This window comes from Elephas maximus, chromosome 12, assembly GCF_024166365.1.
Source record: "Elephas maximus indicus isolate mEleMax1 chromosome 12, mEleMax1 primary haplotype, whole genome shotgun sequence".
Lineage (NCBI taxonomy): Eukaryota > Metazoa > Chordata > Mammalia > Proboscidea > Elephantidae > Elephas > Elephas maximus.
Window position 1 is genome coordinate 95,276,466 of NC_064830.1, and position 17,470 is coordinate 95,293,935.

A 17,470-nucleotide genomic window follows, 5' to 3' on the forward strand; every position below is an offset into this window, starting at 1 on the left:
GAGCCCCGGGGAGGGATGCGGAGGATGAGCTCCAACAGAGGAGCCCCAAGAAGGGGCTTGAGTGATCTCAGGGCAAGGAGCCCAAGCCGCTGCCTCTGGGGGGCCTCAGCTGGAGGCTGGCATTAGAGGTGGCACTGCCCACCTCCTTCTCCAGCCAGTGCTGGAGCCATCTGTCTCCTCCTCCTCTCTCTCCTCTTTTTAAAATTGAGGTGAAATTCACATAACATACATTCACAATGTTGTGCTACCACCGCCTCCGTCTAGTTCCATGGCATTCTCACTACCCCAAAAGGAAACCCCATACCCATCAACCAGGCATCCCCACCCCGCCGACAGCCCCAGTAACCACTTAATCCATTTTTCTGTCTCTCAGGATTTGCCTATTCTAGGTGTTTCAGGTAAGTGAGATCCTACAATGTCTGTCCTGTTGTGTCTGGCTTATTTCACCCAGCATCGTATTTTCAGGGTTCATCCGTGTTGTATAGCATGGATCACAACTTCACGTCTCTTCATGGCTGAGTAATATTCCATTGTGTAGATGGCCCACACTGTGTTATCCATCACCTGCTGATGGATGTGTGAGCTGTGTCCATCTGCTGGCTACCGTGAATGGTGCTGCAATGAACACTGGTGTACATGTATCTGTTTGCATTCCTGTTTTCAAGTCTTTTGGGTACATATCCAGGTGTGGGATTGCTGGGTCACAGGGCAATTCTATGTTCAACGTTTTGAGGGTTGCCTTTCTTTTACAGAAGGGTGTATACGAAGGCTCAGGGTCAGAGGTCACAAGACTGGCTAAAGGTCCAGCTCGGCGGCCCATGTGCCCAAAGGCCCACCAGGGAGGTTGGGCTTGCCTTCCTCCTCCAATAGGCAGCCCCCTGCTTCTCTGCCAGTCGCACTGGCCCGGCCCTGTGCTAACTGTGCCAACAGCACTCAGAGCCCAGTCATGCCACCTGCCTCAGTTTCCCCATCTGTTGAACAAGGACAAAGTGACTGAGCAAAGCACATCTGTGAAGCTTGAGCTTGACGACACAGTAGAGGCCTGGCCTCCCCACTGCACACACCCAGCCTCTTGGGTGGAGGGGGTTGGTGAGGAACTGCAGGAGCTCAGAGACACATGTCCCTGTGGAGACCAGTGGGGGCGGCCGCTGTGCATTGGAGGACACCCCTGGCCCCCTGGGGACCCACCTTCCTCAGAATCTCATCCAACCCACCCAGACTGCCAGGCCCCAACATCACCTTGCCAGCACGCCCACCCGTACAGGAAGGAGTCCAGCAGCCCTCCTGGGGTACTGCAAGAAACATCTGGAAGCAACCAGATGCAGAGGGAATTTCAAGTGAGCCGCAGGATACAAAGAGAGGGGCTGCCCTGCTGGGGAGGCCTGGCCTGGGCTGGGCTAGGCCCACCTTCCCACAGGGTGACAGCGAGACTGAGCTGGCCAAGGTCTAGGGAGATATGTCTGAGGGCAACTGGGAGGGGGCCAGCTCTCACAAGAGAGACAGAGAAAGAGACAGACAAAGATAAAGGGACAGAGACAGAGAGAGGCAGAGGAGAGACAGGGAGACAGGCCGAAATACAGAGAGAGACAGAAGAGAAGGACAAAGACAGAGAGAGACAGAAAGAGGAAGAGGAGAGAGAAGGACCCAGCCCTAGTGGTCTGAGTCCTGCAGCCCACGGTCTGGCACCCCCAGGCAGTGCCCCAGCCCAGGCCCACCCTACCTGCTGAGTAGGGCTCCTGCTTCTCAGGGTGGACAAACTCCTTCCTTTCGTACTTGGCTCGGATCCACTGCTCTCGAAGGAGTCTGCAGAGAGAGGGGAGACTGAGTCTGCGGCTGCAAGGGCAGTGCCACTAACCCACCCAGAAATCTATCACCTGGTGGAAGATTCCAGAACAGGAATCTGCAGGGCAGGGCTCCTGGCGCCCTCAGCTGGCTTGGGGTATGACCCCTCTGGGCAGGAGACCCCGAAAGAACTGCCGAGACTGAGGCTTGGCATTTAATGCTGAGATCCTGGAAACGAGTCGCCTTTGAGTTTTTAAAATGTTTTGCTCATCAGATAGCTCTACCTTTTAATTCCTCATTTTTTGTTTGTTTTTTATTGAGACATAATTCACATACCATAAAATCTACCCTTTTAAAGTATATAATCCAGTGACCGTTTTAGTATATTCACGAATTTGTGAACCTATCACCATAATCTAATTTCAGAACGTTTTCATCACCCCAAAAAGAAACCTCAAGCCCACGGTCAGCCCCTCGCAACCACTGATCTACTTTCTGTCTCTATGCATTTTTCTACTGTAGGCATTTCATACAGGTGAACCCATACAATATCTGTCCTTTTGTGTCTGGTGTCCTTCACCCAGGATAATGTTCCCAAGGCTCACCCATGCATGGATCAGAACCCTAGTTCTCTTTACAGCTGGGCAATAGTCCACTGGATACTTCCTTTTAATACATACTTCTTGGGTTATTAAACCCATTATCGCATTACAACCCAAGGAACTCCCAGGGCTACAGAAGCTGGGAGAGACAAGGAAGGGGCCTCCCCATGAGCCTCTGGAGGGGGCGTGGCCCTGCCAACATCTTGATTTGGACTTCCAGTTTCCAGGCTCTGAGACAGTAAATTTCTGTTTTTATAAGCTGACCACTCTGTGGTATTTCCTTACGGCAGCCCTAGGAGACTCAGAAATGACCATGCCCCAGGAGAAGCCCCCCTGAAGGTGCCCCCAGAAGGAGAATCTCCTCCCCGCAAGGAGCCAGAGGCCTGGGGGCAGTCTGAAGCATCCTGAGCTCCAGGGCCCAGGACCTCCCTCTCCCCGCACAGGCCCTTGTGGCTCCTTCTTTGGTTTTAGCCACATAAACGCAGGCTGATACCATCCACCAAGATTGCGCACTACACTGCCCAGCTGGCCAAAGCACAAGCCAGGGCTGGGCCTTTCCAAGAGCGCCCCTCACCCCAGTCCCCCAGGCTTTGGGGTTTTTCCGCTTCCCGCCAATTACACGGAAGAGAACAAACAGGAAGACTCTGGCTTTGCGGCCTGCGGATCACCTGCAGAGCTGGGGCTCACGCCCGGGGGGTTTTCAGCCTGCCCCTCCTACCGTGGCCTCAGCCTCGGGGGACCCTGAAGGCCCAGCTCAGCGGCTTGAAGGCATGATTGTGGGGAGTCATCCCCTCCTGCCCAGTTTCTTATCTGTGCCACAAGGGTACGTACGCCTGCTCTTGGAGCCATGGGGGCCCATGTGAGTGTGGCAGGCAGGGTCCCTGGCAGTCAGTGAGATGGTGGACATGAAAGGGGGGCCAGGGAACTGCGTCAGCAGACGGCCCTCATGTGGCCTCGTCTAAGCCCCCCACTTAGGGCCCCACACACAAGGCCTCCTGGAGCCTAGCACAGAGGTTTCCAGAAGCGGCAGGAGAAGGAAGCTCTGGGAGTGGCTGCAGGGGGGGTGGGTGAGCAGCTGCGTACCCACCCCCTGGGTGGTACTTCCTGGGATCAATCTTGTTGGCCACTGCAGGGTCCCAGCTGGAATGGCCATGGAGAGCTGATTAGGCCCCCAGAGGTCACTGGGGGCACTGGCACAGGCCAGCCCCTTGGCCCTCCTGTTGCCTTGTGTATGTGCGGGTGGGTGGCAGCACGAGGACCCCCACTGAAGGTGAGAAAATGTTCTCAGAGCCCTAGGAAGGAGCCAGGGTGTAACCCTACCAGATCCTGTGCCCACCCACTCCCCACGGGAGCTTGGGAGAGCCAGGCCCCAGCGATCCCCAGCGCCCCCCAGAGCCTCTGGTGCCAGACCCCCAGGATCACAATGGCCCTCACACACCCAGCACTGAACTTATGGGTCTGGGAGGTGCTTGGGGTGACTGCCTACCAGGCATGGGTTCAGGGGCAGGGAGACATGAGTGCCCCAGTGGAAACTGAGGCTGGGTGCTTATCTGCGGAGGTGCCTGCAGCGCTCACCCTGATGGGCAGCTGGCCCACAGATGCCTGTTGAATAAAGAGCAGAAGTAGCCACCTTGGGCCGCACAGCCAGGAGGGGCAGTGATATTTGAATTTGGAGGTCCCCAGGATCAGCCCATCTCTCAGTGGTCCAAAGCTGCCCCCAGAACATGGCACAGGGCTCAGCTCTGCGTGCATTCTAACCGGACTCGCAAGTCTGGGTCTGCCCGCCCAGGCTGGCTAGAGGCCACAGGCTTCAGGGGCATCCGGGGGTGGGTGGCCACAGCTCACAGCACCCCACAGTTTATACAGTACACCCCCACCCCCACCTCCGCAGCCCACTGCACTTTACAGTTTACAAAGTGCATTCCCACCCTGCCTCCTACCATTCTACAGTACCCTACAGTTTAACACCCCACCCCTATCATTCCACAGCCCTCTACAGTTTACATGCCACCTCCTACAATTGTATACAGCACACTACAGTTTACACAGAAATTCACATATCTTCTCCGGTCATGTCACAGCTCTCTACAATTTACACAGGGATTCACACCTCACCTGCCATCACTGCACAGCACTCTACAGTTTGCACAGAGAATCACAGAATTCCTCCCACCATTCCCAGCCCTCTGCAGTGCACACCATGTGTTCACACCCTGCCGCTCCCCTGGGTCTCACGGCTGCCCAGTGAATTGCCTACACAGGGTCTCCCCAGTGGCCCAGCAAGACTGGTGGCTTCTCCCAGGACCCTGTTCTGCCCCTGGACGCTGCACCCTCCCGCGTCCCCACAGCCACTGCCCGATGCAGAGCCGAGCCCCTGCGATGGGGTGGGGGCCACAGGTTTTGGGCCGTGTGGCCCCCACACCTACAGACAAGGGTTCAGGACGGTGGGGTCAGTGCCTGGCATCCAGCCCCCCTCAAAGTTGCCCCTGCAAGGTGGACGGGGATGGAGGATGCACAGCCGAGCTCAGCCAGGCGGGAAGTGCAGGCGCAGGCAGCCTTTCGTCAGGGTGATAAAATCATGTCTCAAAAATAGTGCCACGCACGCCACCGCTGCTGACTCATCCCGAGACGGCCTGGGGCCCCAGCAGCCCAGGGAGAAGGGGTGGCTCTGGCTGCACCTCCCATCTCAGGATGTGAAACCTGCCCTTCCACCAGAGGCGCCCCCTCCCACGCATCCCTGCTAAGGAGGGGCGGGGTGAGTGCAGACAGCTCAGTGGCTGGTCCAGACCCTGACCCACAGTGACAGGCAGGGATGGCCAGTGAGCTCACCCACCAGGCCTCAGTCTCCCCATCTGTGAGGTCACCCAGGCTCTAATCAGTTTTCCTGTAAAGCACTCAGCACCCGGTAGGGGGGTGGGGGGGGGTGTTATCAGTGCTGTTGAACAAGCAACGAGGAGGTGGATCACTTATTATCTGGACATACCTCCCAGCCCCTCTCCCTGCACCAACCCCAAAGGCCCAAGAGTAGCTTGCTGGATCTTAGCCAAGACATCCTCTCTCCCCCCTTCCTTTTCTTTTTCCCTCCCTTCTTTCCATCCATCCCCTATCCATCCACCCATCCATCCTTCCATTCATCCACCCAACCATCTATCCTTCTATCCATTCATCCATCCATCCTTCCTTCCACCCACCCATTCATCCATCCACCTACCCATCTATCCATCTTTCCATCCACCCACCCACCTACCCACCCATCTTTCTTTCCATCCATTCATCCATCCACTCTTCCTTTGTTCTTTCCTCCCCACTCCCTCCCACCATGAAACACCCTCTGAGAGCCAGGCCCTTTTAGAGCTAGTGAGAACATGTAGACTCCCTTCCCGCCTTGTGGAGCTCATAGCCTTGGGGGCTCGGGCCCCAAACAGGAGCCCTGGGTGTCAGAAAGCCCTGCAAACACTTCCGGGGACCGGAGTCCCCACCCACTATTCCTGAGGCCAGATCCAGTGCAAAGCCAGGCAGCTCCTGAGCCCCTAAGTCCCGGCAGCCCCCACAGCAGCCTCGCTGGGGGAGTGGGACTGCCCAACCTCAGGGAGTCCGGGGAGCTGCCTGGAGGATGAACAAGGAAAGCCATTTTCATGTCTGTCCATTTAACTCCAATTACAAAACACAAGACTCCCGAGCCCTTCATACCTAAGTCTCAGGGGCAATTAAGTTTGAAACAGGAGACAATAGAGGGGAAATGCCCAGCAAACCAGAGGCTGCGTGGTACCCAGGTGGGGAGAAGGGCAGGTTTTGGGGTGGGGGCTGGCCTGACCACAGGCCTCGAAGATTGGGAAGATTGGGGAGAGGCCTCGAGGGTGGGCTGGACAATAGTTGACCACAAGAACAGCACCCACACCATCTGACTCTGACTCTGGCAGTAGGGCCCGATGCCCCAGAGTCTGGTGGTCACGTGCTCCCCTCCCCCACCACCCCTTTCTCCCACAGCCTCTGAGGGGGTCTGCCCTGTGCTGGGCTGGGAGGAGAGACATGTGGAAGGTCCACCCCGCCCCACCCTTGAGATGCCCCCAACCCCCAGGGAGGTCAGCAAAGAGGGTCCCAGGAGGAAGGGGCTCGGCCCTCACAGCCCCAGGAGGAGGGGAGTCCTCACAGAATCTCCTGGGCACTGCATCTGTGCTGGGTGGAGGTGGAAGGGGCGTGTGTGGGGATGGACGACTCGGCATGGGTATGAGGAAGGGGATGCTCAAACAGAGCTGGGAGTCCGGTCCCAGGCCAGCCCCAGCAGCACTGTCAGGTAAGCACAGGTGTGCCAGGCCCGTGAGCTGTTACCATTACCTCATTCTTTCCACCAGGCAGATGGAGCAACTGAGGCTCAGGGAGGTCACCAAGGTCACTGGTGTTAGACTTAGCGGGACCCAGGTCAGCCTTCATTCTCTCTCTCTTTCCTACTCTGTCTTGCTCTCTGTAACACCCGGTGGGTAGAGGGATGGTACACAGAGAGGGGTCCCCAGACCTCCACACCCACTTCCTTGCTGCTGAGCCAGATGGGCCCTCCCCCCAGACTGCAAGGGGAGTAGCCACAAGGACCCCCTAACACCCACGGGGCCTCTGACACCCACGGGGCCCTGACACCCACAAGAGCCTCAATAGCAAACATTTTCCCTGGCCCTCTCTCTGGCCCACCATGCCCCACCCCAAGGGCCAAACCCAGTGAGAGGAAAGCAGGAGACTCCACTTTCCCCCTCCCATGCCCACTTTAGTCTCCAGGGGCCTGGGGCGCAGTGAGGCTGCCCTTCCCAATAGCTCCCTGGGGCCCAGCTGGCACAGCCCTTCCCTGGGATCCCCTCCTCCTGAACCCCCGCCCCAACCCCCACAGTCTCTCCCCAAGACCCTCCCCCTTGCAGTGATAGTAGGGGTAGGAGTGTCACTCACTGGCAGTCGGAGAAGGAGGGCCGGTAGTAGAAGGAGGGCACCCTGGCCTCGTAGGTGGCTCTGGCAGCATCGTTCCCATGGGAGGCCATGAACTGCAAGAGAGAGGAGGTCAGCCCGACTCCTGCTCCGGCTGTGGGGGTACAGGTTGACCCCCTGGGCCACAGCCAAGGAGTTGGCCACTGCTATATTTGAAATCCAACCCCCTTCTGTCCCAGAGTGCGCGGGGAGGGACGGGGCCCACCCTTTGCCCCGCATCCCTCAGGCGCAGGGAGGGTAGGGTGGGGTAGGGCCTCCATGTCCAGTCGGTTTTGGTCCCACGAATCACCCAAGGTTTTAGCTATAGGGCCTGTGCCTTCAGCCCGACACCCCAGCTCTACTTCATTAACAACAACAAAAAGTTGCCGTCCAGTTGACCCCAGCTCTTGGTGATCCGCTGTGCATCAGAGTAGAACCGTGCTCCATAGAATTTTCAACAGCTGATTTTTTGGAAACAGATCACTGCGGCATTCTTCTGCAGCACCTTTGGGTGGACTTGGACCACCAACAAGGGTGTTAACTGTTTGCACCACCCAGGGACTCCCACCTCATTCAAGGCCTGGCTGATTCACTATCAACAGATACTAGCAAGCAGCTACTGTGTACAGACGCTATTAGGGCCCTATAGACAGATGCAGGGAGGGAGAGAGGCAGAACCTGCTGGCCCCAGACGGAGCTGATACTGCTGTGAGGCAGCTACGGTGTTGAGTTTTACCCGAGCCCTGTGAGCCCTGAAAACAGCCAAGGCTAAGAACTGCCACCCCCCTGGGTGTCCCAGGAAACAGCATGCTGCAGAGATGCCCCGTCCGCACATGACTCAGACAAGATTCTTGATGCCCCTGGTTTACCCGGGATGAGGCAGACCAGACGGTCCAATCCCCAACCCGGGACTCATACATGACCAGCTGAGCTGCTTGTCCCACTGGCCGATCAGAACAGGATACTGGTTAACCACTTGAGTCAGGGTTTCTCCTTCCCCCAGGCCCCTGAACAGGGCCCCCCAGCCTGAGCTAGCACCCAGCCCCTCCTTAAGGGCTCCCCTGAACAGGCTGCCCTCAGGGCAGAATTTCTGACTTACTATCCTGTCTCACAGACAGCTCAGCCCACTTCCCTTCCCACACTCAGTCCTTTCTAGCTCGTTCACTCTCCTGTCTAAAAAAAACCCTTTTTGTCTAACTCTCGAGACACTTGCTGAGCTTATGGTCAGAGTTCTCCCTATTGTAATAGCGACCTCCCTACTGCAGTAGCCCCTCCCTCTATTGCAATAGATCCCTCCCCCATTGCACTAGCCCCCTCTCCCACTGCAATAACCCCTCCCCCATTGCAATAGCCCCCACCTTCCACTAACCCTTTTGAATAAACGGTTCCTTAGTCTGGTGGCACAGTAGTTAAGAGCTATGGCTGCTAACCAAAAGGTCAGCAGTTGAAATCCACCAGATGCTTCTTGGAAACCCTATGGGACAGTTCTCATCCTGCAGGGTCACTATGTGTCAGAATCGACCCAACGGCAACAGGTTTGGTGGTTGGTTTTACTAAGTCTGAATTTGCTTTTTATTGACAGCACACAGACTACAAAGATAAAGAGCAGAATTCCAAACCGTAACAAACACTAAATACTGATGACACAGGGGCTGTGAGGGGGTCCAGCAGAGGCATGAGGCCAGTTTATAAAAGTGACCGGGAGAGTATCTCAGGGGAGGCAGCACTCATGTGAAGTCTGAGAGAGGCCAAGAGACAGTCTCGCAAAGGGGGGTTCATGGCCTGGGAAACAGCATGTGCAAAGGCCCCAGGGCTGGTGAGTGCTTGGCCTGCAGGAGAAGGCGCCGGTGGCCAGCATTGGTAGCTAGGGAAGAGGGAGGCCGGAGAGGCCAGGGGGGCCAGGTCACATGCCTCAGGGCTAGGGAAGGAGGCTGGATTTACTAAACACACAGGCCAGGCCTTCTTCCCAGTCCATCTTGGTTTGGAAGCTCCGCTGAAACCCGTCCAACGTGGGTGACCCTGCTGGTATTTGAAATACTGGTGGCATAGCTTCTAGCATCACAGGAACACACAAGCCACCACAGTCAAGGCCTGGCAATCGATTTCCGAAAATCAGTGAAAACTCTAGGAATCACAACAGAATACTGTCCAACCCACTTGCTTTGGACAAACAGGAAGGCTCAATCACCGGAGGAGGACATCACGTTTGATAAACCAGAGGGCCATCGAGGGCGAGGGAGACCGTTGGTGAGATGGATTGGCATGATAGCCACAACGAGGGACTCGAACATGCTGGTGACTGTGAGGATGACACAGGACTGGGCAGTGTTTTGTTCTGTTGTACATAAGGTCTCTGTGAGTCGGAGTCCACTCACAGGCAGCTAACGACAACAACAGTAACAAGCACGGGGCAGCCACTGCTCAGTTTGCAGCAGGGAGCTGACATGAGGCCTTCTCCCCAAATGTCCCTTCCCATGGAGCTGCCTCCTGGTCTCCCTTCCCCCTAAAGCCATGGAGCTTTGAGGACCAGAGGGTCATAAACATAGAGGACGCAAGAGGATCAGTTGGGAAAAATGACAAACAATGACAATTCAGCAAGAGGCTGGCACAAAACTCACAAAGCAATTGGCTTTTCCTTGGAAACGGGGGGTGGTGATGGGTTCACAATATGATGAATACTACTCATGTCGCTGAACTGTACACGGGAAGATGGTTGGAATGGCAAATGTTTCCTTACATACTTATTTACCAGAATTAAAAAAAAAAACAATGGCTTCCCCGTGTCAACCATCAATCAGTTAGAAGGTACGATAGAAGGAGAGACCCTATTCACGAGACCAATTGCAATGAGAAAACACAGAAAAGAAAATTGAATAAAAAGTGTTCAAAATCTCTACAAAGAAAAATTTTTACACTCCCCTGAGGCACACAAAAGAAACACCGAACACGATCTTGGATAGGACGATGTAAAAACTGCCGTCTCCCTCTGTTGCTCTGTAAGTTTAACGCAATCCCCCAAAATAACAACAGAATTTTTTAGACTATGATTCTGAAGTTCATTTGAAAAATTAACAAGCAAAAAATATCCTAGAGAATTCTGAAAATTGAGGAGGAAGACTCTTTCTAGCAGATATTAAAATAGAGTTTCTTTTGGGGGGTGATGAAAAGGTTCTGAAATTTGATAGTGGTGGGGGTTGCATCATTCTTCAAACATAGTAAAACCCACTGAACTGTACACTTTAAAAGGATGGATTACGTGGTATGTGAATTGTAGCTTAATAAAGCCATTATTTAAAAAAAGATACTACTAATCTTAGGATAGCCATAAACCCCAAAAACCACACAAGAAAAGAGTGATAAATTTGACTAGATAAAAGGAAAACAATTTCCATGGCAAAAACCATACTATGAGCCAAGTTAAGAGACAAATCGCCTAGGGGAAAAAAAAGTTTTCTACTAATATCTCAAAGGGTTAACTTCCCTAAGATACAAAGAACCTGTAGTAGATCAAAAGAACTAACAATGCAGTAGAAAGCTGGGGAAGGGTATGGACAGACAGTTCACAGAAAAAAAAAAAAAAAAGCCACAACGAATCTGAAACATATCACAAGATGCTCGATGCTGCTCAAGATAGGAAAATTCTCAATTAAGACTGTCTGGGGGACACAATTTTCCCCTATCCCACAGCAAAGGGAAAATGCTGGCTCCTACGAGTGTGGGCAGGGATGTGGGAAGCCCTCTCCTAATGACGCTGGGGTGCACATAAGTAGTTACGGCAGAAAGTTTGGCAACATCTCTCAAAAATCACAAAGTCACATCCTCTTTGACCTTTAGGCTACACCAGTAGGCCCTTCCAGCAGCACAGGCCCCTCCGAAGTCACACCCAGGCTCTCTGGGCTCCCAGGGCTGAGAGGCTCTGGGACGATGTCCATGTCCCTAGAGAGACGGGGACGGGGCCAAGGCCCCACAGCGTGCGGTTTCCTGAGTGGTTCTGCCCGTCACCCTGCCTCTGTGCATCTCCCCACCCCTCCACTCCCACCCTGATGCACCTGCGAGTTGCCCGTCCCCCTGGCCCCTGCCCCGTCCCCCTGTCCCTGCCCCGAGCCCCTGCAGGTTCCCCCTTGCCAGGCTCCTACCTCCACTTGAGCCTCATCCCAGGCATCCAGGCGGACCGACTTCACCTTGCTGACCTGGGGGATGTTCCGGTGGATTCCGGAGCAGCTCAGGCAGATGAACACTCCGAGGGTATGAGAGGCCCAGTCAGGGTCTGGAAGGCAAAGGCTGAGGGTCAGGTAGGCAACCGAGAGACCCTGAGGGGTGGACGGAGCAGCGGGTGGGGGACCTGGGACCCCGGCCGGAAGACCCTATTCTACAGGCACCTCCCTCGGACTCCATGTCCCTGTCCGTGCAAGGGGAGGCTGGGGGAGAAGATCCCTGGGAAATAAGCCAGGGTCCCACCCTCATCATCCTAGGTCCCCAGGACGCTGAGGGCACTTGTGTAAGATGATGCCACAGCTGGTGTGAGTCCACACAGGAAGCTGAGACCTGGAGGGGGGCACACCCCAGAGCCCTGCCCTCTGGGAACCTACCCCCCAGAGCTGACCCGTGGGCCAGTTCACACCCAGGAAGGCCACCAAACAATTATTCTCCACTTGAAATGAGAGACAGACAAGAAATTGCTTTTCTTTGTAAAAAACACCTTTCTGAGATCCCAGATGCGTATTTCAATTCTAATCGTAAAAAACAAAAACCATTGCCATCCAGTTGATGCCAACGCATAGCAACCCCATGTGTGTCAGAGCAAGCTGCGCTCTATAGGGTTTTCAATGGCTGATTTTTTGGAAGTAGATTGCCTTAGAAGCAAGGATGGCAAGACTGCGTCTTACATACTTTGGACATGTTGCCAGGAGGGGTCAGTCCCTGGAGAAGGACATCATGCTTGGCAGAGTACAGGGTCAGCGGAAAAAGAGGAAGACCCTCAATGAGGTGGATTGACACAGTGGCTACAACAATGAGCTCAAGCGTAACAACGACTGTAAGGATGGCTCAGGACCGGGCTGTGTTTCGTTCTGTTGTGCATAGGGTCGCTACGAGTCGGAACTGACTCGACGGCACCTAACAACAACAACAGATCGCCAAGCCTTTTTCTGAGGCCTCTGGCTGGACTCGAACCTCCAACCTTTGGTTGGCAGCCGGGCACATTCACCATTTGTACCACTAAGGACTCCTCAACAGACACACGTTCACATACAGACAGAGCAAAACTGCAAGATGTCAGCAACGGCTGAATCGGAACGGTGGGCGACTGAGTCTGCCTCTCTGTGCGTGAAAGTTCTCCTGTGAAATGAGGCAGAGTAAAAACACCACAGACTGGGAAGCTTGTTGAGTTGGGGGTGGGCGTGTGGGTGCTCCTTATGCAGTTCTGATGGCTCTTCTTCCCGTTTTGAGTCTCCCATCGTCATAACCAAGGAGAAGCCAGGACTGAGGGAAGGGGTCCTGCAGATAGTACTTTCTGGAAAGGCAGGAGCCAGTGCTGAAATATAGCTCCTGGATCCAACCAAAACCAAAACGAGTCAATTCCAACACATTCATGGCAATGCCATGTGTTAAAGAGTAGAACTGTGCTCCATGGGGTTTTCTTGACGGTAATCGTTACGGGAGCAGATCGCCAGGCCTTTCTGCCGTGGTGCCACTGGGTGGGTTTGAACAGCCAATCTTGCAGCTAGTAGCCGAGTGCAAACTGATTGTGCCAGCAGGGATTTCCTCCTGGGTCAGGTGGGCTTAAATCAAGATGCTCAGTGGCTCTGGTGGCTGAAGGCCCCCTGAGGGCCACCTCCCTCAGGCACCACTCCCACCCCAGAGCACAAGCCAGCAAAGACACCCCTCCATCTGGCCTGAGAGCACAGTGCTGACCCACCCTGTGGTCATTGGCCATTTGGAGGAGGGGGGCCTGGGGGGAGGGGAGAGAGTGCCAGCAAGGAGTCCAAAAGCTTGGGGTGCCTGCCCCATCTGGGGTCTCCTGCCCCCTCTAGGGACACTTTCCTCTGGCGATGGCCGTGTGCCAGCTCAGGTCACCCCCTACCCAGGACGTGGCTTTGCACGTCCCTTCAGGAGCCTCTAGAGAGCCCACCCTGGGGCCAGGCAGGCTGGGATCCTCAAGCCGGACCCCCATGTGGGAGCCCCCCAGGCTGGGAGGCTGGGCCGCAAACCCTCATAATGCACAGTTCTACACGGTATGTGGTGGGGGGGTAGGGGGGTGGTAGGCTCCCCTGATGACAAGTGCAGGCTAAGGACCTGCCAAGCCCAGGGCCTGGTGGTCAGACTTCACGGGGCTCAGGAGAGGGAACTGTACCTGGCCCTGACCTAAGTGTCCTCCCAGGAGGAGCCCCATGTCCAGGCTCCAACTCGCCAGGCCCCAGTTGCCCTATTCACCTCCGCGCTGCTGGGTGGAAACAAGGTGCTCGATGCCAGAGAAACCTGTGACAGCAGAGATGTGGGCAGGCGTGGGTGCAACGCCAGAGGAAGGCACCGCTACCCATTCTGCTGAGGGAGAAGCTGAGGCCACTCACCCAAAAGCACACTTCTCAGGGCACTGCTGGCTAAAGAGAGATGTTCACTCAGGCCCCCGGGCCCTGCCCAGCCAGGTGCCTCGCTGCAGAAACATCGCCGCCTGTCGGCAATACATGATGAAGCTTAGCGGGGCCGTCGGCTGCTGGCTGAGCCGGGGCATCCAGTCTCTCCTGCACAGTTAATGGCTGGCTTGCGCTGCAATTTGAACTTGCCAGATGGGCAAGGGTGGGGGTGTCTTTGTGGCCTATTTACTGGTGGCAGCGCAGGATGGGAACAGCCTGGCCTCCTGGGGTGGGGGAGCCAGGAAAGGGGGGGGGACTGGAGCAGGGGAGAGAGGAGCAGCCCGGCACACTCTTGGGGATCCCAGCTCGGAGCAGCCCCCGGCCCCAGGAGCTCGGGATTGGCAGTGAGGCCACCACAACTCTGTGTCACTGTTTGAGGCTTCACACCCAGCCTTTGGGCTCCTCCCGAAACCCAGAGGAAGCAGCTGGCATCAGCACTACCCAGCCAGGGCAGCGAGGTGAGGAGCAGCCAAAAACCCCCGTTTTTGGGTGCCACAGCTCTGGTGGCGCCCTCAGCTCAGAAGAGCCGTAAACAGAGGGAGGTGGGTCAACTGCCACTCCCAGCACAGCCGAGACCCCGTCCAATGTCCCCTCTTATCTCTCAGCCACAGGTGGTTGGACTCCTGCCTTCAGGCCTTTCTGCTCTGGCTACCAATCCACTCACCAGCCCCCCAAAACCAGAGCAGTACTGTTCTTCTTCTTATCTTTTAATTTTATTGTAGTAAAATATGAATAAGAAAAAGCCTGCCATTCCGACATCCCCAAGTGTACAGCTCGGTGACACCAATTACATTCACCATGGGGTGCAACCACCACCACTATCCATTTCCAGAACTTTTTCATCACTGCAAACAGAAACTCTGCACCTCTTCACCAATAGCTCCCCCTCCGCCAGCCCCTGGTAACCTCTAATCTACTTTGGTCTGTATGCATTTGCCTGTTGAAGACATCTCACAGATGTGAGATCATACAGTATTTCACCTGTGACTTATTTTACTCAGCATCTTGTCACGGTTCATCGTGTCGTGGCATGGAGCAGGACGTCATTCTTTATGGCTGTGTAATAGTCCACTGTGTGGATGGGCCACATTGTGTTTGTCCATCACTGTGATGGATACTGGGCTGTCTCCACCTCTGGGTGATTGTGTAAGACACAAATCGCATCAACCTCGTTTGGATCCCAGGGGCTGCCCACCACATCTCAGGAACCATTCACCCCCTTCTCATGGTCCCAGGCCCTGGAGAGGCCTTCCTGGCTGCTCCCCCAGACCCCACTGACCGCGTCTCCTCTCCCCCAGCGTCAGCACCTGCCTCCCAGCCCTTTGCCCTGGGGCCCCCTCCTCCCCACTCCTGGGTCTTCGACTCAAGTGTCACCTCTTGGAGGTCCGCCCTGACCATCTACCTAGAGGGACTCCACCCATCTCATCCCCAGCTCCACACCTTGACGTTTTTATGGTGTGCCTGTCTGCCTATGTACTGTCTATCTTGACCCCTAGGTGTAACCCTGAGGGGTCAGGGGCCAAGTCGGCTGTGACCCCATCCCCACAGCCCAAAGCCAGGCAGAGGCAGACGTTTATCCTCTTGGGGTCAGACCCAGGCAGCCAAGCTGCTTCCTCACCTGCCGCTGCCCTGAACTCTCTTTTTTGACGGATCACAGAATTCAAAGGACCAAGCCACCCCCACTCTGGAGCGCTGATCTGGGGAGGCTTTTTGGAGGCAAGGGATTTGCAGGGGTGGGGCCTAGGCACGTGGGATTGGGAGGCTGTGAACGGCTTAGCTGGAGCTGTCTCTCAGCTCTGAGTCTCCGGGGGAGAGGGTGATGTGGCTCTCTGCTCCATAGCCAGGGAGGACAGAGGGCTGGGAAGTGACTCTCCCATTTTACAGATGGAAATACCGAGGTCGGACAGCAGCAGGCCAGCCCTCACACAGTGGCCCAGAAGGCCCTGTGTGAGGAGGTTTTCTCCAGTGTGTGGGGACACTGCCAGACTCTTGGGGGCCTCCCTCACCAGGTAAGCTGGATGTGCAGAGGCATCTGCCCTATATCCTCAGAGTATGTCATTCCTCAAACTGAAAGTGGACCCTCCAGAGTCCCACAGAAGCCCTGACCCCAATGATCCCGCCTCACTAGGTCCTCCTGCCACCTGTCCCTCTAGGACACACCCCTTATGTTGGCTTCCATCCCACACCAGCTACTGTCCCACAACCCCACTCGCAGGCTACAGGACTCCAAGGGTGCCCAGGCTCATGCCAGACCCTGGAGCCTCACCCGTCCACTCCCCACTTGGGAAAATGTTGCCCCAAAGGAAAAGAGAGGGCAGCCACCCGGTCACAAACGCAGCCAACCAGCCAACAGCTGGGGACAGTGTGGGGTGCTCACCCATGGTGAGCAAGGGGGGCCCCAGACACCCAAGACATGCAGAGACAGGCTCACCCAATGGCAGTCTGCTCACTGCATCAGGCTGCCACTCGCTCCCATCCCCAGGGCTGGCACCCTGACGCAGTGAACAGCCTGTCAGCATTTGCAGCAATGGGGCTGCAGAGCAGGGACAGTGAGCGGAGGAGCCCTTCCCAGTGGGGCAGAGGCCTGGGGTGGACCACCCAGCACTCAGTGCAGACAGAGTGGGCCATGGGCAACAGGTTTTCAAATGGAAAATCACAAAATCACATGGGGGAAGGTTTTTTCTTTCCTCCGAAAGCCAGAAATGAGAAGCTGTGCCCTCTCACCTTGCTCACGTTCAGAAGAAAAGAGGAACCTGGAGCTTTAAATGTTCTATAGAGGAGTCCAGATCAAAAGGGGGGAAATGCAGAACATACTTTAAAATTCTACAGAATCCAGACTTTCTGGAGCCATGGAGGCTGGATGAACTCCTGAAATTATTGCCCTGAGATAATCTTTAAACCTTAAACCAAAAGCATTCCCTGAAGTCTTCTTTAAATCACACAAGAGTTTAGCTTAGCTAGTAAAGAATGTCTGCCTTGAGTATTGCGCTTTTTTAAGATCTATATGGGATTAAATCGACAACAGCAACTCATAAGGTTAAATGGGAAGCTTAGGGGGCAGTGAGTTTATGTTAATGGGGGAGGAACAATTCAGCGAAGGAGGGTGAGAATAGTGGCACAACTCAAAGAATGCAATTAATGTCACTGAATTGTATATGCAAAAGTGTTGAACTAGGGCACGTTCTGCTGTGTATATTCTCAACAACAACAAAATAAAATAAATTAAAAAAAAGATTAAAACTGCAAAAAAAAAAAAAAGAAGAAGAAGCCTGTGCCTACCATGCCTTCAGCCCAGATGCCTCGTCCCTGTCCAGCTCACCTGCGTGAGGATGCCTCCCCGGGCTTCCACCTGGGAGCCAGATGGGCTGGGCTCCATCCAGCCTTTCTCATCCCTCCCAGTTGCATGTTCTGAGGTGAATCCCCATGTGCCTCAGTTTTCTCACCTGTAAAATGGGTACATTGCACTGAGGACACTGGGTCCAGGTGCATAAACAGCTCCCAGCACAC

At 55.0% G+C, this 17,470-nt stretch overlaps 1 protein-coding gene across 1 annotated transcript in view; it reads right to left on the minus strand.

Annotated features, from left to right (window-relative positions):
• Positions 1 to 17,470, minus strand: part of ADAP1 (ArfGAP with dual PH domains 1) — a 46,937-nt gene that overhangs the window by 16,788 nt on the left and 12,679 nt on the right. Inside the window, exons 2-4 of the mRNA XM_049903806.1 lie at positions 11,468 to 11,598; positions 7,317 to 7,408; positions 1,721 to 1,803 (exon numbers count right to left, since the gene is read on the minus strand). Of these exons, the coding sequence (XP_049759763.1) occupies positions 1,721 to 1,803; positions 7,317 to 7,408; positions 11,468 to 11,598 (306 nt within the window). The remainder of the gene's footprint in view (positions 1 to 1,720; positions 1,804 to 7,316; positions 7,409 to 11,467; positions 11,599 to 17,470) is intronic.